General features: G+C 38.1%; 2 protein-coding genes and 1 non-coding gene across 4 annotated transcripts; 1 reads left to right on the top strand and 2 right to left on the bottom strand.

The window, feature by feature from the left end:
* Window positions 1–1,281: 1,281 nt before the first annotated feature.
* LOC133863880 (pentatricopeptide repeat-containing protein At5g13270, chloroplastic) lies at window positions 1,282–3,990 on the bottom strand. Its single transcript, XM_062300009.1, has one exon. It carries the CDS (start codon window positions 3,660–3,662, stop codon window positions 1,350–1,352), a length of 2,313 nt encoding a protein of 770 aa, XP_062155993.1. The 5' UTR covers window positions 3,663–3,990; the 3' UTR covers window positions 1,282–1,349.
* A 2,204-nt stretch (window positions 3,991–6,194) lies between these two features.
* Window positions 6,195–6,312, bottom strand: LOC133858971 (U5 spliceosomal RNA). Its single transcript, XR_009898641.1, has one exon. It is a non-coding gene; the product is annotated as a U5 spliceosomal RNA (small nuclear RNA).
* Window positions 6,313–16,517: 10,205 nt separating this feature from the next.
* LOC133863867 (aspartokinase 2, chloroplastic) lies at window positions 16,518–21,447 on the top strand. Of its 2 annotated transcripts, XM_062299993.1 has the most exons (13): window positions 16,518–17,188; window positions 17,267–17,349; window positions 17,487–17,527; window positions 17,675–17,829; window positions 17,915–18,064; window positions 18,185–18,280; window positions 18,477–18,593; window positions 19,346–19,465; window positions 19,550–19,642; window positions 19,744–19,860; window positions 20,762–20,878; window positions 21,018–21,080; window positions 21,176–21,447. In XM_062299993.1, exons 1-13 carry the CDS (start codon window positions 16,775–16,777, stop codon window positions 21,338–21,340), a joined length of 1,731 nt encoding a protein of 576 aa, XP_062155977.1. In that variant the 5' UTR covers window positions 16,518–16,774; the 3' UTR covers window positions 21,341–21,447. The 2 variants fall into 2 exon arrangements, 1 of the variants encoding a protein (XP_062155977.1); XR_009899453.1 differs by lacking the exon at window positions 21,176–21,447 and having other exon boundaries at window positions 20,778–20,878; window positions 21,018–21,082.
* Window positions 21,448–21,928: the final 481 nt, after the last annotated feature.

The following is a 21,928-nucleotide window of genomic DNA, read 5'->3' as shown; positions in this document are numbered from 1 at the left end:
TTTGACCCATTTAATTAAATGAGATGGGTTATAATTTATCGATATAGTCTCATATCGATGCCTCGACATAACCATGACCCGACACATAACATTTAGGGTTGACAATTTTTTATACAACCTACAAACTCGAATCCAATACAAAATTAGTGAGTTAGGATTTAGGGGTATGACCCGTTTAATTAAATAAGTTTAGTTAAGGTTGACCTATATATATTATACACATGCCTCAATACGTGAACACGAATCGAATCACTACTCTTATGTGAGATGATATTTATGTTTTACTCTATTCGAACAGGTGTTCGAGTAACCTAAACAAAGTGAAGCTTAGGTATTCAAATTGTCCAAACATCTGCTCGAACAAGATAAAACCCAAATGGCTTTGCGCATGAGCACATTACACCTTAATGCTTATCCATTTTGGAGAATCTCTATCACCACTTTTTCTCGGTTTTAGCCTTTTAGAGGGCGAATTTGGATTGCAAGTTTTGTTTTGTTTTTTAAATAGCGATTATTGGATACACACGAGATATTCTTACGTGGGATGGATATGCCATGGCTGGTTTGATGCCGACACATGTCCAGAGAACCTTTTCTTTCCTTGCCCACTGTTTCCGTCGTAGCATGTATTCTAGAATCTAGCAGCCTGAATTTTCAAGCCTCGATTCAAAATGCAAAAGGTGCTCTCTTTTGTTTGGTTATGAACCAAAAGCAAACCTTTGTTTAATGAACAACTTGTATTATTTATTTTATTTTATTTTTATATTAAACTGAATTTGCGACTTACCAAACATGTAAATTGGAGTGATAGTCACTCTGCCAATGAAATTGTTCTCTTGGTGTGCAATCATACACAAAATCTGGACATCTTCATGCACACAGACACGAGCTCAGCATCCCTACCTTTTCCACTGCCCACTTGTACTTTAATGCTACTAAAATATATTTAAGTTTATCTCTGTAATCACTCGCAAGTGCATTAGCCCACAATATCGTGAACCCGATTGATTCCGTCACGCACTCGAAGGCGAGTGTCGATTCCTCTTAATGGAGCAAGAAACACACTGAATGGTGACCAAGCGTGCACGTGAATACGGCGGCGGCTAGCACACAGATCCCACCACTCGCATCAAGGGAAAAACCTTGTGCTCTTGCGCTGCTGGTTTTGCTGAATCTATACCAATTGTTTGATGATCCATGCATGAGGTTGATGACTTGGTTCTTGTCCGATGGCGTCAAAAAATTTGTAGAAATAAATACAACCCCAAAAATGTGTGAGGATTTAATAGCAAAAATAGTTAAATGACTTGGTATTTTCATGTAAAAATATGAGTAATTGAGTTTACACGTCACCAGTAATCATTGCAAGAACACTCCCCTAACTTGAAGTGATGGAATCTGTTGGAATCTCTCACAATAATTTGGCGTCCCGTTGCCAAGGACACTTGCTTTGCAAAATCATGACAGTCTTTGCACGCCCGGAGGTTCTTAAAAACCCGAATTGGAACGTTACTTGATGTGGATATGAGCCCAAATGCTATAGCAAGTCTCTCACTATGGTCAAGAAGCTGTGCTTTCCGTTCAGGCAATACAGAGGAGACATCCTCTTCAGTTAGAAGGGCATTTTCATCATTCTCAGTGGATGAAGTGAACTCCCTTAATTTTGAGTAAATCTGTTCTGCTTGTGGATGGTGTCTATCACCTACAATAAACCGATGCACTTCACCCTTGACAGTAATCCAACTGCAACTGACTTCCTTTCTCAAGTTCCTTTCGGCCATCATCCTTCTAAAATGAGCTGCTTCTTCCCATTTCCCAAATGAAGCATATAAGTTAAACATGACAATATAAGTGGCTGGATCGTCTGGTTCCAGCTGAAGCAGGTTTTCTGCTGCAATCTTTCCAAGCTCAAGATTCTGATGGGTCCTACACCCACCCAATAAAATTTTCCAACTCATTGCATCAGCTTCAAAAGCCATGCTCCTTATCAATTCAAGAGCCTCCTCTAGTAGCCCGGCACGAGAGTATATATCGACCATACACTCATAATGGTCAACAGTTGGGTCCACACCGTACTCACCCTTCATCGAATCCAAGTAGTTCTTGCCCTCTGTGACCAAGCCGGAATGACTGCAAGCGGTTAAAATTCCTATAAATGTAACTGCATTTGGTCTTACACCACAGTCCCGCATTCTATTGAAAAGCCTTAAAGCTTCAGTGGCATTGCCATGATAAGCGTAACCACAAATTATAGCAGTCCAGGCAACAGTATCAGGTTTGTCTAGTGATTCAAAGGCTCGGTACGCATAGTCTAATCTCCCACATCTTGAATACATAGTAATCATAGCACTCTCTCCATATAGGTAGGAAACTAACCCTCTTTTTATTGCATCAGCATGAGCTTGAGCACCCAAATTTAAATCTGCAAGTGCAGCGCAGGCTTGGAAAATGCTAGTATATACAAATGAATTTAAAACCACGCCTTTACTCTTTAGAGATTTAAAAATCTTGAGAGACTCCTCAAATTCACCAATTTGGCAATAACCAGTGATTATACAACTCCATGAAACATCATTCGGTTCAGTTATCCTCTCAAACGCTTGGCAAGCAGATCCAAAACTCCCACATTTGACGTAAAGGTCCACAAGAGGAGTTCCTACTGAAACATTAGAATCCATTCCAAGTTTAACACTATAACCATGAATTTGCCTTCCCATGTTCAAGTACTCCAGAACACCACACACCTTGAGAATTATGGAGAACACGAACTCATCCATGGGAATGCCTTCCTTGACCATCTTAGCAAACAATACCAGGGCATCCTCCAGTTTCTCAGCTTGGGTGTACCCTACCATCAACCCAGTCCAAGCCACAGCATTTTTTTCAAGCATCCGATCAAAAACAAGCTCGGCACCCTCTAACCAACCACACTTAACATACATGTTGACAATTGCCGTGATAACCGGAACATTAGAACCGAACCCATTTCTTATCGCATGAGAATGTATCTGTTTCCCAAGCTCTAAAAGAGAAGAATCTTTCAAGGACCGTAAGAGGCTAATATAGATAGACGGGATCGGTGTAATTCCTGATACTGACCTCTGCATATGCGAGAACAACCGAACAGCTTTGTCCAAAAGCCCCTCCTTCGCGTAAGCAGAGATAATTATAGTCCACGAGACCAAACTCCTCTCTAGCATTCCATCAAACAATTTCTGTGCGTCCACGAAACTCCCACAGTCACAATACATCCGAAGAACGTAATCCTCAAGAAATCCAGTTGGGTCCTTCACCGTTATTCGCAACCGGTCGTGAATCAATCTGCCATCCGATATAGCTCGCAGCCTGCCACATGTTTCCAAGAGGCTTTTATACGAGTGGGGACTAACGGAAACGCCGGCCTCATCCATGCGTTTAAGAAATTCCTCAACTTCTTTGAGCTTCCCTTGTTTTGATAAAGAAATCAAGTGTAAATTTTCAACTTGGCCTTGTTGGATTCGGTGGCTTTTAATCGTAGATGAGTTGCATTTGAGAGAGACCCATGAAGGGATTTCATCAAAACTTGTAGATCTTATTGCCGCCCGAACTTTGTCATGAGCTACGCCTACTACTGGAGAATGACGGGGAGGTAGCAAAAGGTTTTGGGCATTGATTGAAGACATTTTGAAGCTTTCAAATGCTCTAAGGTCACAAGTTAACAAAAGCCAATTTTTCACAAGATCAAGAGGAGGAACAGAACAAATACGAAATCTCAATACTTTGTTTCCGATATTTCCCAAGTTCTTCAAGCACCCAATGGTTTTTGCTCCCTAGTCCCAGCCTGGTGTTGAGGCGACAACTGTTGCGATTATAACCCAATAATTGCTTTTCGTAGCATTTCTTCAGAGATTTCGTAACAGAAGTGCTCGGTTGAGGCGATCTTTTCCAAACGGCGCGTATGTCGCCTCAATATGTCAATGTGTTTTTTTTTTTTTTTTTGATTTAGTTATTTTTTATGATGTCCACACAGGAGGTAGGGAGAGAGGAATTCAATATGTCAATGTGATCATTGTGTTCCCACACTTCCTAGAAGTTGAGACTGAAAATAACATGCACGTTCTAGGTCGAATATTTTATAAATCTTTAATAATATTGTACTTTTGAAGGCGAACATTTCGAATTTGGCCGTACGTTATTAGGATATGATATGTTTATAATTTTTGTATAACTTTTTTCGAAATTAATTATTGGATATATTTTCCTACATGTGATGGTCCATTTGAATTTGCAATTTCAAAATGTGAGATTTGAAAAAATAATTTTTAAAATCGTAGTTTGACCTTTAAAATTGTGGGTTAACCTTTAAAATACTACGTTTTCAAAAAAGTACCTAATTGCCTGCGATTTCAAAAAATAATTTTTTGCGTTTTCAAATCGCAATTTTTTAAAAACACAATTTCCAAACTGTTCATTTTCTGGAATTTGATTTAAAATCGCATTTTTTATCTATGAAATTGCAATCTCAAATGCACCCCGAATCCTACATATCCAACAGTAAATTTTTTATTCTTTTTTAAAAAAATTATTGAAATTGTACAAATATTATATAAGGATTGTAAATATATCGTATCTTTGCGTTATTTTATGACAAAATTTTAAAACATGTCTTAAGATTTGGTAAGGGATGAAAGGAGCAATAGGCGCAATTTGATAGTGGATGATAAGCTCAATCAATGGGCGCTTGCAAAATGAGTTGAGATAATAAAGAAATTTGTTGGAGTTTGTGATACTTAAAAGTTAGCAAAAGAAATGATATGGTACTAAAATGGAGAGTTAGTTTTCTCACAAGTGTATGAGAATGGATGTACATAGAGCGGTGATATGACCTTTCTTTATGTATAGCATTCACAAGTAGGTTAGATCATAGCCAAATTTCAAATCGGACTTTGTATTTACTGATGGGTCATGGCCTTAGCTAGATATTGTGCCTGAAATCAATGTGTAAAGTCGGATTGAAATTGTAGAAGTAGAATAGTTATTCGCAGTGCCGCAATTTCAACATCCTTAAAATAATCGTTAGGCTAACATAACTGGTAGGCTATCTGAATTTTTTTCCTTTGATCGAGTCCTGTCGTATGTTCTTTATTATGTTCTCCTGCGTTGGCTTTCACGGTTTAGTTAAGGCACGCAACCCAAACTTTATCATCTTTACTCTAATTTTAAGCTTTTAAGTCTATTTTCACAATTCGGATTGGTCAGGTGTATACCTAGTCTATCAATACCCAATATAATTATTGTCCAACAAGGGAGTGGGAAAGTTAAAAGGGGTTAATAAATCTAGAAGGGACACCTTCTCTTCTTTTTTTTGTTCTTTTTTTCTAGATACATGAAAAAGAACTACAGATAACAGAAAAAAATAATAATAATAATAATTACAACAAACTAGAACTAGGCAACCCAACAAGAAATACCTAAGAAAACAAATACACGGAGGCAATGAGTGATGACGCGTGCCTGTTGATTTTCGGTACGGATGCCAAGAATCTGAGCTACCGGTAAATGTGGTTAATAGTGCATAAAGAGTCCAGATAATCCAAATACAATTACAAAGAAAAACATGGAGAAGAGAAATAAAGAGAATTAACAAAAAGCAAAACACCTAGAAATACAGAAAAGGTAAAACAATGCAACAACGACAAGGGGCGGAACAAGGGCTAGGAGTCGTCGACGCTGACGCGTGTAGATCACGTGCCAGCGATGGAAGACCTCTCTCCACAAGAGGAAGCCATGGGCTACCACAAACCACCAATAGCAAAGGCAAGGGAAGGCGGGGAGGAAGACCGTGGCCACTAGGCGTCGTCGAATGAGAAACACATGCTGGAGCGTGCAAGTCATGCTCTGGTACATCGGCTTTCTGAGGGGTCACGACCGGTGACAACAGATGCAGTAAACGACGAGAATTCCAATGAAAATGGACGTTTTAGATAAAAGTGTACAAACAATTATAGCCAACATTTTCTAAAACCACTAACCACTTAAATTACATTTTACCAATTACAATCACCAACTATCAACTTTTAAATAAATAACCAACAGTTATACAACCACTTTCCAATATCATTATAGGCTAATCCTTCCAATATTAAGATCTTTTGTGCTTAATAAACAAACAGCTCCCACAATCAACAAAGATAAATTTAGACTGATTTGTGGGGGCTCTTCTCAAAGGAAGAAACCCAACAAAAATAGGCGTATGCCGCTATTCGCGGCGCGCACACGGTATTCTTTAGTAAAAGGCGAAAGAATAGTTCGCTTTGTGCTCACCGCGCGGCTGCGTGATCTGCAAGAGCAACTAGCTTCCTTTTTATACAGGTTGTATTGTGGGGTTTCTATTACTTCTTTCGGTGTGGGACTTGTAATGAAAAGAGAGAGCACGTGAGTTGATTCAATTACACGGAATAACTTGAGTGAAGCCCACAAGTCCGAAACCAAGACCAAGCCCAAAAACACGAAAGAGATGGCTCATAATCTCATATCATTTTCTTCTTTTTTATTTTTTGTTTGGATAATAAGGGTGATTTGAAATAGTTGAAGATGTCCAGGGTTGATACCCAACGAACTCCATATGAAATCACTTTCATTGATGTTGGAGTAATACTATAAGTCTCTTTAATATTTATATATAAGTAGTTAGCGGTTATTAACCGTTTTTCTCAAGTCCTATAATTGCTTTTAAAAGCGGTTAGCGTTTAGCGCAAGGGCGGAGCTAGCCTCCCCAACTTGGGGGGCCAAAATTAGAAAATAAAAAATAAAAAAAGTAGGGGTAAAATTTAATTTTTTTTTTTAGATTTTTTTTTTTTTTTTTGGAGAACCTTAGGGTTTGGGGGGGGCCGGGCCCCCTAGCCCCCATGCTCCTTAGTGGCTCCGCTTAGCGGTTTTAAAGCGGTTATAATCACTCCGTTTGTACACTCCTAGATCTAGATTTGAAACCGTAGATCCAAGATCCAAACCAAACACGGTAAAAGACACGGTGAAGGAAGGCGGAGACCCATGAAAACAACGTTGATATGTATAAAAGCTAATAAAGTGCCTCCAAAGAAAATACAAATGGGGCTGGAGAAAACTCCAACAAGATAAGTGCCTCTAAGGATGCGCTAGCAGAGTGAGAAAATGAGGATGAGAGAGGAGAAAAGGGAGAAGAGGAGGAGGAAGTTCCCATTGTGTTTGAGCGGAATGAGTTTTCAGAGAAAGAGAGTTTAGATGGAAGGAGGAGCATCTCTCTTAAAGCAAAACACCTTCTTTTTTTCTTTTTTTTTTCTTCTAATTAAACTTACTTTGGCACGCTAATGTGTAGTAGGTAAGAGGATTTGATTGGCTTTTTACTTTTGAGGATTTACGGGAAACTTGAGTTAGTTTTCCTGATCAAATTTATTCTGAATAAACCTAGTTGCTAGGCTTGAATTTAGTGCTTTCACATTTTGTTGTTTCCACGATGTTTGTCGACCCACAAATGACCAAGTATGGAAGTTATTAAACTGATCCTCCTTCCTTCGGTTTTCAGATGACCATATTGATCAGAGAGGAGATCTCTCAATTTAGAGAAATTATTTTATGGTTTAAATTAAATTTTATAGTATTTATCTGTGCATATGGATCATGGTATTACAATTTAAAATTTTTAAATAACATAACAACGTAAAAAATATATAAACCGTTAAATGCTACAAAATCTAATATGAAGTATAATTTTTATCTTACTTTAAATGGAGATGATCCTTGTTTTGATAAGAGAATATTAAAACAATCAATTATACAATATATAAAATTGTGATTTAAGGTCTGTAGATTCTTCCATTCCCTTTCCGCATCGCAAAATTAGCACTCAATTACCTTTTTTTTTTTAAAAAAAAAAAAAATTATACGTACACTCTTTAAACTACAATTTTATTGTCAATGTGCTCTTCAAACTACCAATTGTGTCAATATCTTCTCCTAAACTACTAAAAAATGATAATGTTTACTTAAAGCCAACAAAAAGACTAAGATAACCTTAAAAAAGTTTCAATAAGACAAATATATCCTTATAAATTCGGAAAAAAAATAAATAAATAACAATTAAAAAAAAAACGAGAATCAATCTAAGATCTATTGAATGAGTTGGAAAAAGTTGGGGTTCTCCAAATCTAATGAGGGTTGGGTTTCAAAGATTTGCAGTGTTTTAATATTGCTTTGCTAGCTAAGCAGGGTTGGCGACTTCTGTATAATCCTGACAGTTTGGCAAGGCGGATTCTAAAGGCAAAATATTTTTGGCGGGATACATTTTTAGAGGCAAACCTGGGTCGACGGCCTTCCTTCGCTTGGCGCAGTATTTTATCCTCTAAAGATCTCATTAAGGAGGGTTTGATTTGGAGGATTGAAAATAGTAATTCTGTTCATACTTGGGGGGACAAATATATGGTTGCCCTCACCAACGACTTACTGAGTCCAATCTCCATGGAAGTTACTTTATGGAGATGCAATGGTTAGTGCTCTTATAGATCCTGGTTCTTAATGGTTGCATGTGTCTCTCATCCATTCAATTTTCAACAAGGAGGAAGTTGAAATAATTATTGTTATTCCTCTTAGTAAATATGGCCAGGAGGTATCGAAGGGAGAGAGTTCTCATAACTCGGATTTGCATAATTTGTGGAGACTAATTTGGGGATTGAAGGTTCCTAATCCGGTAAAGATGTTCTTGTGGCGGGCTTGTCACAACATTCTTCCCACAAAGGATAATTTACAATAGATAGGTATGGTTCTTGATCCCTTATGTATTTTCTGCAATTCAGAGAAGGAGTTGCCTCAACATGTTCTATGGGACTGTCCATCGGTTGTGGATGTTTGGAGGGACTTGTGGAAAACAAATTCAGAAAAGCTAGGTAGGGGGCACAACGTTTGCAGAGGTAGTAGAGAACACATGGTTGAGAGGTGCCAAACGGATCGGAGGAAGTGGAATTGCTTGTAGAGGTGGATCGTAGAATATGGTTCCGCCTCAACAGTACTGTTGTACATGGGGGTGAGTTTCAGCATCCTAATGATTTAATTATAGCAGCTTATTTCTTTCTGGCAGAATATAAATCATCAATGGAGAGGAATGGGGGTGTGGGGGTGTGCGGAGAAAATTTGGGACAAAGGGCAGTTGTTCGGTGGCACCCATGCACCTTCCTCAGGTTTTCTGAAAATAAACTGGGATGTTGTATCAAATATGGAAGAAGAACAGAGAAAACAGAGAAGAAAGCAGAGGAGAAACTCTCTTGTATTGAATGAATAACAATCTGTACAAGACTCTATCTTTATACAAAAAGAATGAACTACTAAACTGTAACCTGTTAACATTATCAACTAAATCAACTAACAATTAACCAACTATCTTAACTGACTTGCCAACTGGTATTTAACTAACATACCAGTCTAGGTTAACACTAAAACTCCCCCTCAAGATGAAACATCATTAAAAATGTTAATAATGTTCACCTTGGACAATAAATGATGAAATAGATGAGAACCGAGAGGTTTAGTAAACAAATCAGCAAGTTGATGTAGAGATTTCACATGAAGTATCCGAATGACATTTTCTTGAATCTTATCTCGGACCAAGTGGCAATCAAGTTCTATATGCTTGGTTCTCTCGTGGAAAACTAGATTTGCAGCAATATGGAGTGCTGCTTGGCTATCACAAAACAATAAAGCCGGTTGGGAATGAGCAATCTGGAAATCAGTAAGCAAGTGCAACAACCAAGTGATCTCACAAGTGATGGCAGCCATAGAACAGTATTCGGCTTCTGCAGAAGATCGAGATACCGTATGTTGTTTCTTTGGCTTCCATGAAACCAAAGAATCTCCCAAAAATACACAAAATCCAGTAATAGATCTTCTAGTATCAAGGCATCTAGCCCAATCAGAATCACAAAAAGCTTTTAAGTGTGAAACTGAAGTAGATGGATAAAATAAACCTTGGCCAGGAGAGGATTTCAAATATCGAAGAATTCGAGTAGCTGCATCCATGTGGGGCTGCCGAGGGGTATCCATGAATTGACTTAGAATCTGGACTGAATTTGAAATGTCCGAGCGAGTGATAGTAAGGTAAAGAAGTCTTCCAACAAGCTTGCGATAGCTAGCAGGATCTGCAAGAAGATCACCACTATGCCGAAACAATTTCAAATTGGTTTCCATGGGAAACTTGGAAGGCTTTGCTGCAAGTAAACCACTGTCCTCCAAAATTTCTAGGGTGTACTTTCGTTGACAAAGGGAAATTCCCTTTGATGATCGAGCAATTTCCAAACCAAGAAAGAATTTCAAAGCACCAAGATCTTTGAGTTTAAACTGTTTATTCAAAAACTGAATAAGCTGAGTAATTGAATCACCATTATTATTAGCAATTACAATGTCGTCCACATACACAAGAAGTGCAATAAATGTACTGCCTTGAGAACAAGTAAACAACGAGTAATCAGATTTTGACTGAACAAAACCATGATTAAGTAGAGTTGTAGAGAATTTGGCAAACCATTGCCGTGAAGCTTGTTTAAGACCATACAATGATTTAGTAAGCTTACACACTTTGTTCTCCCCCTTGATAGCATAACCCGGTGGCAACTTCATGTAAACCTCCTCATTAAGTTCACCATGAAGAAATGCGTTATTAACATCAAGCTGATGTAAGATCCAACCGTGTGAAGCAGCAAGAGCAAGAAGGACTCTCACGGTGGTGAGTTTGGCAACCGGGCTAAAAGTCTCATAATAATCTAAGCCCTCACATTGTGTATAACCTTTGGCAACGAGCTGGGCTTTATAACGTTCAATAGACCCATCTGCTTTAAGTTTCACTTTATAAACCCATTTGCATCCAATTGGAACTTTATTAGGAGGCAAAGGAGTTATAATCCAAGTCTGATTATCCTCAAGTGCAGCAATTTCAGCATTCATGGCATCACAACAATGCTGGAATTTATTGGCTTGGTGAAAAAATTGAGGTTCATAGGTTGAGGAAACTTGCAAACAGTAGGTTTATAAGAAGAAGACAAATGATCATAACAAAAAGATGAAGAAAGGGAGTACAAGTTACCTAAATTTAACTGCACAAAATCAGAAAATGGAGAAGATTGAGAAGCAAGTTGACAATGGTACTGCTGTAGATAACCTGGTTTTTGTTTTATGCGAGATGATCTTCTAGGAACATGTTGAATTTGAGTTTCAGACAATGATTGAGGTGCTGACTAGGATTGAGATGTAGATTGGACAGGCTGGGATTGAGTTGTGGACTGGGATTGAGTTGTAGGCTGTGATGAAGATGCAGGCTGTGAGGAAATATCTGGAAAATTAAGAAAAGAAGTATCTGGAACAACATTTGGTAAAACAAAAGAAGAATGATCAGAAGACACAGATTGTGGAAAAAGAAAAACACCATCAGAAGAAGTTTTAAGAAGACCAACAGCAAAAGGAAAGATTGATTCATGAAAAATCACATCTCGTGAAACAAAAACAGAATGATTATGAATATCAAATAATTTGTAACCTTTTTGCTGAAAAGGGTATCCAAGAAAAACACAAGGTTTAGCTCTAGGATTAAATTTGGTTTGGTGTCTAGAAAGAGTAGATGCATAACAAAGGCATCCAAAAACTCGAAGATGATCATATGTAGGGGACAGACCATGAAGTAATTCAAAAGGAGAGATGTTGGACAAATTTGGGGTAGGAATACGATTAATAAGATAAGCAGCTGTCAAAAGACAATCTCCCCAAAATTTAAGAGGAAGACTAGCTTGAAATCGAAGTGAACGAGCTACATTAAGAAGATGTTGATGTTTTCTTTCGACCACAGAATTTTGCTGAGGAGATTCTACACAACTAAGTTGATGTAGAATACCCTTAGCAGAATAGAAATCACACATGTTGAATTCTGAACCATTGTCCGAATGTAGGACTTTGATTCTTGAAGTGAACTGAGTTTCAACAAAATTAATGAAAGATTGAAGGTGATTTTGGGTCTGGTCTTTGGATTGTAACAAACGAATCCATGTAAATCGACTATAGTCATCAACTATAGTTAAAAAATAATGATGACCATTCCTTGAACCAACCAAGAAGGGACCCCATATATCACAATGTATAAGATCAAAAATAGAAGTAGAGACAATAACACTATGAGGAAAAGGTAAACGTTTCTGTTTAGCCAAAGGGCAAATAGTACAAGGAGTTGATGTCAAATCACACGAAATGTGTTGATTATTAGAATGTAAAAATTGAAGTCTAGAAGGAGACAAATGTCCCAACCTATAGTTCCAAATGTCTGTGGATACAGATTTAACAGTAGCAGAAAATTGAAAGGGAACAGGAAATTTACAAGAAGAATCAGCTTTTGAAAACATATCAGGGTTGTCCAGCAAGTAGAACAGTCCATTTGCTTCTCTACCCACTCCAATCGTCATTCATGTTGTTAGATTCTGTATGAAGCAGTAGTTAGCAAAGAAAAGAAAACAACAGTTAAAGGAACGGACTAACTTGCTAACTGAGAGAAGATTGAATGAAAAGGAAAGAACACACAAAACATTAGTGAGTGTTAAATGTGCTGAGATTTTGACAGTACCAATATGAGTAGCAAGAGCAAAATGGCCGTTGGGCAGTTTAACTTTGGTGGAAATAGTAGCTGTGATGGAAGTGAATAAAGAAATGGAATTGATCATATGATCAGTGGCTCCAGTGTCGATTATCCATGTATGAGGTGTAAAAGCAATAGAAGTATGGCATGAAGAAAAAACTGAATGCTTAGGGTCTAAGTATAATGAGGTACAGTGAGCAAAAGAAAAAGAATTACCTTCAGGTGAAGGGATCAAACGATCAGAGGTAGTATTTGAAAGACTACCTGCTTGAAGGGCAGATGAGGAAGAAGAAGCTTGCATATTATGCATGAATGCCATCATTTGCTGAACTTGAGCTTGAGAAAATGGCATTGGTGAACTTGAAGTATCTACAGTCTGAACTTGATTTGCAAATGAAGTCCCAACAGACTTGTCTTTAGTGAATTTGAACCCGGGAGGAAAACCATGAATCCGATAGCATTTCTCAATGGTATGCCCGGTCACACCACAGTGACTACAAATTGGTTTTGGCTTGCGGAAAGCCTGTTTAGCATTCTTAATATTGGCAGAAGGAGAAGGAGAAGGAGCCTTGCTTGTCATCAAAGCAGAACTCTCTCCAAACTAAGATGATTGAAAAACCCTGCAGATAACTCCTTTTGTCTCTCTTCTTGCAAGACCAAGAGAAGACCTTATTGATTGGGGGAAGTGGCTCAAGCAGCAGAATTTGGCCACGAATATTAGAAAAAGAATCATTTAAACCCATAAGAAAATGGTAAGTGTATTCTTGATGATGAAAATTCATGATTGTTTTGGTACAACCACAAATACAGCGTCCGCAAGAACACTGAGGAATTGGACGGTAATTTGAAAGCTCATCCCAAACACTTTTAAGCTGGGTATAGTAGGAGCTTACCGAGTTGGATCCTTGAGTAATAGCAGCGATTGATTTCTGAAACTGAAAAATTCGAGGACCATTGCCTTGAGAAAATCGCTCCTTTAGGTCTTTCCACATAGCTTCAGCGTTATAAATGTAGATTATACTTGCTGCAATCTCCTTAGAAACTGAGTTGATGATCCAACTCAAGACCATATCGTTGCATCTTGTCCAAGCCTTGAAAATTGTTGAAGAATCCGAAGGTTTCGGTAGTGAACCATCGATCAAACAAAGTTTGTTCTTGGCACTTAGAGCCATCAATATCGATCGACTCCAAGAATTGAAATTCTCACCCATTAGAGGTTGAGAAACGAGGATGGAATTCGGACTATCTCCATGATGTAGAAATAAAGAATCAGAGAATTCAACAGAATTGAGAGATGAACTAGGGATTTCCATGTCTGGAAGTTGATTGTGCTCTGATACCATATCAAATATGGAAGAAGAACAGAGAAAACAGAGAAGAAAGCAGAGGAGAAACTCTCTTGTATTGAATGAATAACAATTTGTACAAGACTCTATCTTTATACAAAAAGAATGAACTACTAAACTGTAATCTGTTAACATTATCAACTAAATCAACTAACAATTAACCAACTATCTTAACTGACTTGCCAACTGGTATTTAACTAACATACCAGTCTGGGTTAACACTAAAATGTTGCCTTGGATTCGGCACAAAGAAAAACAGGTATAGGTATTATTGTGCGAGAATCAACTGGGCATGTTTTGGCAGCTGCAAGTTTTTCGATCGGTTGACACTTTGATGGATCCGGTAGTGGCGGAATCTTTTGCAGCCTTGCGTGCCGCTGAATTTAGTCGTAATCGGGGTCTGCAAAGAATTATCTTGGAAGGGGACTCGTTGATCGTGGTACAGGCAATCAATAAACCTGGTTTAACGTGGAAACTACATGGGCAACTTGTTGCTGACAGAAAAGAGGTCCTCTGGTGCTTTCATTTTTGGAAAGTTATTCATACGAGGCAGGGGGAAATGGGGCAGCACATGTGTTAGCTAAACTAGGTGTTCAACATGATTCAGATCGCATTTGGTTAGATTGCATTCCGATTGTGTCCGAACTATTGTAATTTTAGAAATTTATTATGTGGTTCTGTAGAGCGTTTTCTTTCGCTCTTGTTCTTTCTTTCTTTCTTTTTTTCTTTTTTTTTTGATTCAAAGTTCCTTCCAATGTATATAAAGGAGACCAAACGGTCAAATGTCCAGATTACAAAAATTTCCTGATAAACCAAGTCAGAGGCACAGAAGTGGAGTTTATTCCACTCAGGTAAAGTCAAACTCAGACCATTACAAACCACAACTGCTACAAATTCTACGTAGACAAGTATAGAATGATGTCTCTGCATGACATAAATCTTTACTTGATCTAAGAGAGAACACATATTCTGAGCTAAAAAATAATTTTTACATACCAGGATTGATCTTAAATCACGGAGCAGGCTGCTTGAAATAAAATATAGGAAAAACAAAACAACAAAACCAGAATAAGAAAAAGTCGCTATGGTGATCTCCTGAAAAGTCTCCACCTTTGAAATGTCTCATTGCAAGTTGTCTCTACAATGGAATTTCCCAAATCATGGACACGTACAAAACTATGTTAAAAACAGACGGTTGAAGCCACCTGTAAGCTACCAACCGCATCAATAGCCTTAGAAAAGACCACTTGTACGTCCAAGCTTGGGACTGCATGCCACAAAGATCGATGATCATGCTCCACAAAAAACAGTTCCATAAAAACCTGCGGTATCCATGCGGCAGGTGCGGATCGAGGAAATTATAACTGTGCCAGTTATGGAACAAAACGGATACCCTTTTTTCCAGCGCAAAGCCCGGCCCTCCAACAACTGTTAGTAGCGGTTGATCCTCCTACCGCTGTCGCTGCAAGCCACTGTGTGCAACCAATGTAAGGGGCCACTGTTTATTCCACCAGCATCATCTCCTAGAACCTGATCTACTATCTGCCATGCTTGGCAATTACCAGCAAACTTCTCGTCTACCTACTTGACCACATTGGAACAAACACGTTTCACTCAAGACTGTGAAACCAATTCATCCCAGATTGGGTGTCCTTCTCTGAAGAAAAACCACAACGAAACATAAAAACTACATCTCCATCCCAGAAAAGGACGAGACAACGCTGCTTTATTCTCCAAGAGAACAACGTCACCCTAAGAAATAAAACACCTTACCAATTGCTAAAAATACAAAGACAAAACACCATGGGAGGAGGGAAGCATAGTGCTTTCCTCCTCAACAACCAAGATTTTTACTTTTCGCTCTCTCAAGGGGAAATAACTGCTACAGAGCAAAAGAGTTGTTCGATCCTTTTTCGCTCTTGTTCTTAGTTACTCAGATATATATGAAATCAGTTGTACTGTTTCATTTTAAAAACAAAAAATATCAATGTCTCCCTATGCCTAAAGCTAACAAAAAGGCAAAAATAACTTAAAAAAAATTTAATAAAACAAATATATCCTTATAAATTAGGGGAAAAAAACGATTATTTTTTGAAAGAATTTTTTTTTTAAACAAAAAAAATAATAATAACAATAAAAAAAAAACGAGAAAACTGAAAATTCAAGGGGTGGTCCAAACTGAAAATTATATAAAACAAATTCTAAAAAAAAATAAAAAAATCAAATACATGGTTTTTTTTCTTCCTTTTTTTAAAATAATTTTTTGTTTTTTGTTTTGTTTTTATATAAGTTTAAGAATTTTTATACATTTATGAATGATATTTTTGTCATTTTGGGGCACATTGACACCGATTGATAGTTTATGATAGTTTAAAAGGCACGTTGACAATTACATATGTCTACTTTTTTTTTAAAAAAAAAATTAAAGAAAAAAAAAAAAAAAAAAAAAAAAAAAAAAGGGCCCACTCAATAACTTGGGCCGGTCAACTCCAGTTCTGGCGGTAACTGATTGAAAATAAATGGAAGAGGTCTCAGAGACGATCACGGACCACGGACAACTAAATTACCGAAAAAATAAATGGCTCTCCGCCTCATCGCAGGTTATCTATCTTTATTACTAATTTACTACTATTTTCCTCTCTCTCTCTCTCTCTCTCTCTCATTCATTTGATCAATGATCACAATCGAGACAAAAACCTCTACAACAACATGTTCGCTATTGAATTTGTGTTCGTTTGTACTCTCTGAATCGGGGAAACCCTAGACTGCGAAATTCTTCGATACAATCAGTAAAAATCCTCACTCTACAACAATGGCGGCTTCGTTGCACGCACACGGTGTCAAAATTCCATGTCACGGAGTGAGACGGAGCTCAAAATTGTGGCCACAACATATGCTTATCACATTGAAGCATCTCAAATTCTCAGATTCAGTGGCTTCGCATTCTAGATTGCTATGTGCGGCAATTGAAGATTCTTGTAAGAATAGTAGGAGGAGAGCGATGATAAAAAGAGGGGTCGAGGCTGTGCTCAGAGAGGATGAGATAGAGGAGCGATTCTCTGATGGAACTGCGGAGGCTTTCACGTGCGTAATGAAGTTCGGAGGATCGTCGGTGGCATCGGCGGAGAGGATGAGAGAGATCGCCGATCTTATTCTCGGTTTCCCTGAGGAACGGCCAGCAGTTGTTCTCTCTGCTATGGGAAAAACCACTAACAAACTTTTACTGGTATTTCACATACACAGAGAAGATTTTATTTTGTTATATTGAGAGGGATAATTATGGAATTGAATGCTTGTGATGAAGGCTGGAGAGAAGGCTGTCAGTTGTGGCGCCTCTAAGGCATCGGAAATAGAAGAGTTGAGCTTTGTAAAAGAGCTGCATCTTAGGTTTCTTTCGTTTTTTTTTTTTTTTTTTTTTTTCTTATTGAACTTAATATAAATTACTCCTAGATGTTATAAAAGATTGAAATGGCGCTCTATAGCTATTTCTGCGTGATAAGCAAGTGTGGTGTTTGATTGTTCAGGACGGTAGATGAACTTGGAGTTGATCGCTCTGTTATCTCTGGTTAGGACTCTGTAATTTAAGTGCTTGAATTGTCTTTCTTCTTGTTTATGAAATTCAATTACTTGTTGTCAGTGTCCTACCCAAAATTTTGATCCTAATGTGGAAATTGGATTTTTTTGGGGGGGGCGTGTGTGAGACATTTGATAGCTCACTTGGAAGAACTGGAGCAACTTCTGAAAGGAATAGCTGTGATGAAAGAGTTAACTCTCCGCACGAAAGACTATTTAGTTTCATTTGGAGAGTGCCTGTCCACGAGAATCTTTGCGGCTTATCTGAATAAAATTGGTATTAAAGCACACCAAGTACGTAATATTCTTCGTCAATTGTGTATTATTAGTTTGCCAACCCGTCAATTTCAGCAGTAGCGAACTATGTTTCTTTTTGCAGTATGATGCGTTTGATATTGGCTTCATAACCACGGATGATTTCACAAATGCGGATATCTTGGAAGCAACTTACCCAGCTGTTGCCAAGAGATTACATGGTGATTGGATCAATGATCCTGCAATTCCCGTTGTTACTGGCTTCCTTGGAAAGGTCCTTGTGAACTGCTGCTCCATTAAATTTCCTGCTTAGGAGTTAACATTGTTTTAGTTTTACTTAAATCAGTGTATAAGTGGGTTTTGTGAGCATGTTTTATGTCTTCTCTTATTGTAGGGCTGGAAATCTTGTGCAATTACCACCTTGGGTCGGGGCGGTAGTGATCTGACCGCTACAACCATTGGCAAAGCCTTAGGCTTGCGGGAAATTCAGGTCAGAATAAGAACCTGAGTGTATGTACTGCAAGAACTCATATGCACACGTGTGGAATCATGATTCATGCATGTATTCATACTATACTTTCTGTCTGGATCTAACTTTATAGCATTTTTAGTTGGGAACTTCATGAACATCTTGTTTTGACAGATATTAACAATCTTATATACCAGCTTAATTAACATTTTAACAGGTCTGGAAAGATGTTGATGGTGTCTTGACCTGCGACCCTAGTATCTATCCATTTGCAGAACCTGTACCTTATTTGACATTTGACGAGGCAGCAGAGCTCGCATACTTTGGTGCTCAGGTTAGATTTCTATTGCTTCTTGCTGTTTAGATATAGTCTGTGATTAAAGCTGGACTGGACCAGTGGGTTAAAGTGTCACATCTTGTAGAGAATATCCAGTATGTATATCGTGCAGAAGTTGGGTATGTGAGAGAGAGAGAGAGAGAAAGGCCCCCTTGCTTATTCAGTTATTCACTTTGATGTCCATGTATAGGACATATCAATCCTTTACACATGTGTGCATGTGTAAGGGTTCTTCTAGGGTATTAATTTGTTATGGACTATATATATATTTAGTTTTTACATGTACATATAGCATTATTCATGATCATCTTTTTTTCCAACTCCTGGTTTGGTTCCTAAAATTCCAGGTGCGACTAAGTGCTCTGCAGGCAGTTTTTGTTTTGGGTTTGTTCATTGGACAAACTTGGTAGTTAGTAATATCCGTGAACATATAGCATTATTCATGATCATCTTTTTTTCCAACTCCTGGTTTGGTTCCTAAAATACCAGGTGTGACTAAGTGCTCTACAGGCAGTTTTTGTTTTGGGTTTGTTCATTGGACAAACTTGGTAGTTAGTAATATCCGTGTTATACTTTTATGGATTTCTGATGAAACTATATTATTGGGACTCAGCTAGCTTTTTTCAACAACCAAAATGTTGATATCTGAAAAGAAGACTTAGGCTCTATCCTTTTCTTTTCTTTTCTCTATTTTTTTGGGTGAAAGCAAGGGCATACGGGAAATATTCATATTCACACCCTGTATGCAGGTCCTACACCCACAATCAATGGGACCAGCCCGAGAGGGAAATATCCCTGTTAGGGTCAAGAATTCATACAACCCTAAAGCTCCTGGTACCCTCATCACTAAGACAAGAGATATGAGCAAGGTTTGTAGCAGTTGAAACTTTGTCGTCCAACCTTTGGAGGAATCCAACAGTACTGACCATTTTCTTCACCTAAATGAATTACAGGCTGTGCTGACCAGCATAGTTTTGAAGCAGAATGTTACCATGTTGGATATAGTTAGTACCTGCATGCTTGGTCAATTTGGCTTCCTCGCAAAGGTGAGAAATTGTTCCTCAATTTGATTTTGTTCTGTCACTTGCTGCTTTCACGGCTGATGCTAGTTGTAAATGCTATTTGCTTGATGTTTTCCTCCAAGTAGGTGTTCTCAATCTTCGAAGATTTGGGCATATCCGTGGATGTTGTTGCTACGAGTGAAGTTAGTATATCTTTGACATTAGATCCATCTAAACTTTGGAGCAGAGAACTGATTCAGCAGGCAAGTGCATGATAGTATATCCTTCTATTATTTATTTTCTCAGTTTGCATCTTACTTTGCGGTTTACATGACGTCCCGCACTAATTTGCCTGTCAATCCTATTGGAGGTGCATCCAAGTGAATCTGGATTTTTATCAATTTGCTGCTCGGATTTTTAGCAATCTGGGCAACAATCCAGGCAACAAATGTAAATAGGTGAGTGTGCTGCTCGTAAATAGGTGAGTGGGCTGCTCGAGACCTATTTGGGTAGGTGGGTCCGATGAAAGTTCTCTCACATTTGCTGTCCAAATTATTAGCAATTCGAGCAGCAAAATTGTTGGGAATTTCTATCCCAAGCAAGCACACCTCTCGGTGAATTTGTGGCTATTTGAATATGTAATTATGAGATGTGTTGCAGTGCTTAGTACGATAGAGGTCAGAAAAAAGCCACTTGGTTGAGTATCTAATTAATATATCTTATTTGGACCAGTTCTTATGATGATATTTTATAGTTATTGGTGTTTTTTTTTGGGTACTCAAATTCATTAGTGGACTCTAAATTAATTGTCAATGTTGATAATTAGGTGCCACTGGTTTAGCATGAATGTCGCCACCAGCTTTATCAAGCTTAGGCTTTTTACATCATTCAACACATCTACATTCTTGTTCAAATGGCAACATTTTTGTTTCAGCAATATATCTTTTAAATATCCCTCTTCTTATGTTCATCGTCATGCTAAGCTCATTCTTGAATTGCAACATAGAACTGTGGTCAATCCAATTCTCGGCTTACGCAATCAATGCAATTACCTGCCCTATTGAAACTTTCTTTGTGTCTCTCTCTCCCTTGGTCTAAATTGAGTCCTGTTGGATTGCCTGATTTAGTATTAAATCAAGTTACACTGATGTCTTACCTGATCAGGAACTTGACCATGTAGTGGAGGAGCTTGAGAAAATTGCAGTCGTGAATCTACTGCAGCGCAGATCAATCATCTCTCTTATTGGCAATGTTCAGCGTTCCTCGTTGATACTGGAGAAGGTGTTGTATAATAGAGATTATCCCAAGCCATAATCCTTTTCTATTTTTTGAGAGTTTGGGGCTTTTAGATTGGGTCATTTGCATAACAGATTTTCTCTTTTTACCTTCTACATCACATAAGTGGCTTCATTTTTGGCAGGTATTTCATGTTCTTCGAACCAATGGAGTTAATGTCCAGATGATCTCACAAGGGGCATCCAAGGTCTCTTTATCATAATTCTCATGAATACTGATATAATTTTGTTCAGTTTTCTAACTTTTTTTAGTTCTTTTTTTTTTTTTTGGTTTATCAACCAGGTGAATATTTCATTAATAGTAAATGACAGTGAAGCTGAACAATGCGTAAAGGCCCTTCACAACTCCTTTTTCGAGAGTGGTGATCTGTCTGAAGACTCTGAACTAATACTAGATGGTGAATTTGGAAATGGCTCAGCTATGCCTCGCCAAATAGAAAGTCATTGACTATTTTTCCTAGTAAATTCTCGTTTCCATTGATTCATTGTTTTCTCAACAAACAATTTCTATTGGTCGTTGCCATCTATCCAACCGTGTTTGAATTTCAAGGGAAATGTTTGGTCACGTTTTTTTAGGTAATATAGATTTACTACTGACGTGGACGTGGTGACCCTATCACATCAACCACGCAACCCTAACTCTTTCTTCCACGGTAGTTGTGCCACCTCCAAGAACTTTTGGGGTGGCTCGGCCTTAGTTACCCATATTGTTTGTACTATTTGCACATTGAGAAAATCCTACTTCAATTATGGTGGTGCTTCACGGCTTTGAAGAAAAACTTTAAATTTTTATCTCCAAAGTTAAACCATTGAACTCGGGATTTTGCTTTAAAAAGCTTTCTTCCACCCTACTAAAATCTCCATACTTTTTAACCATACCAAACTTCTCTCTAAAGCTTGGTGGGATGATTGACCACCCCTTCACCTCTCTAAAGGCACTTCTTGACGTGGTAAGTATTGTGACACTCTTACGTTGTTGCCCTATTTAATAACTCCCCTCCCCTCCCCTCCCCTCCCCTCCCCTTCTTCTTCCTCT

The sequence above is a fragment of the Alnus glutinosa genome, chromosome 1 (assembly GCF_958979055.1).
Source record: "Alnus glutinosa chromosome 1, dhAlnGlut1.1, whole genome shotgun sequence".
NCBI lineage: Eukaryota > Viridiplantae > Streptophyta > Magnoliopsida > Fagales > Betulaceae > Alnus > Alnus glutinosa.
The sequence above is the reverse complement of the archived record's forward strand: the minus strand, read 5'-3'. Positions and strand labels throughout refer to the sequence as shown.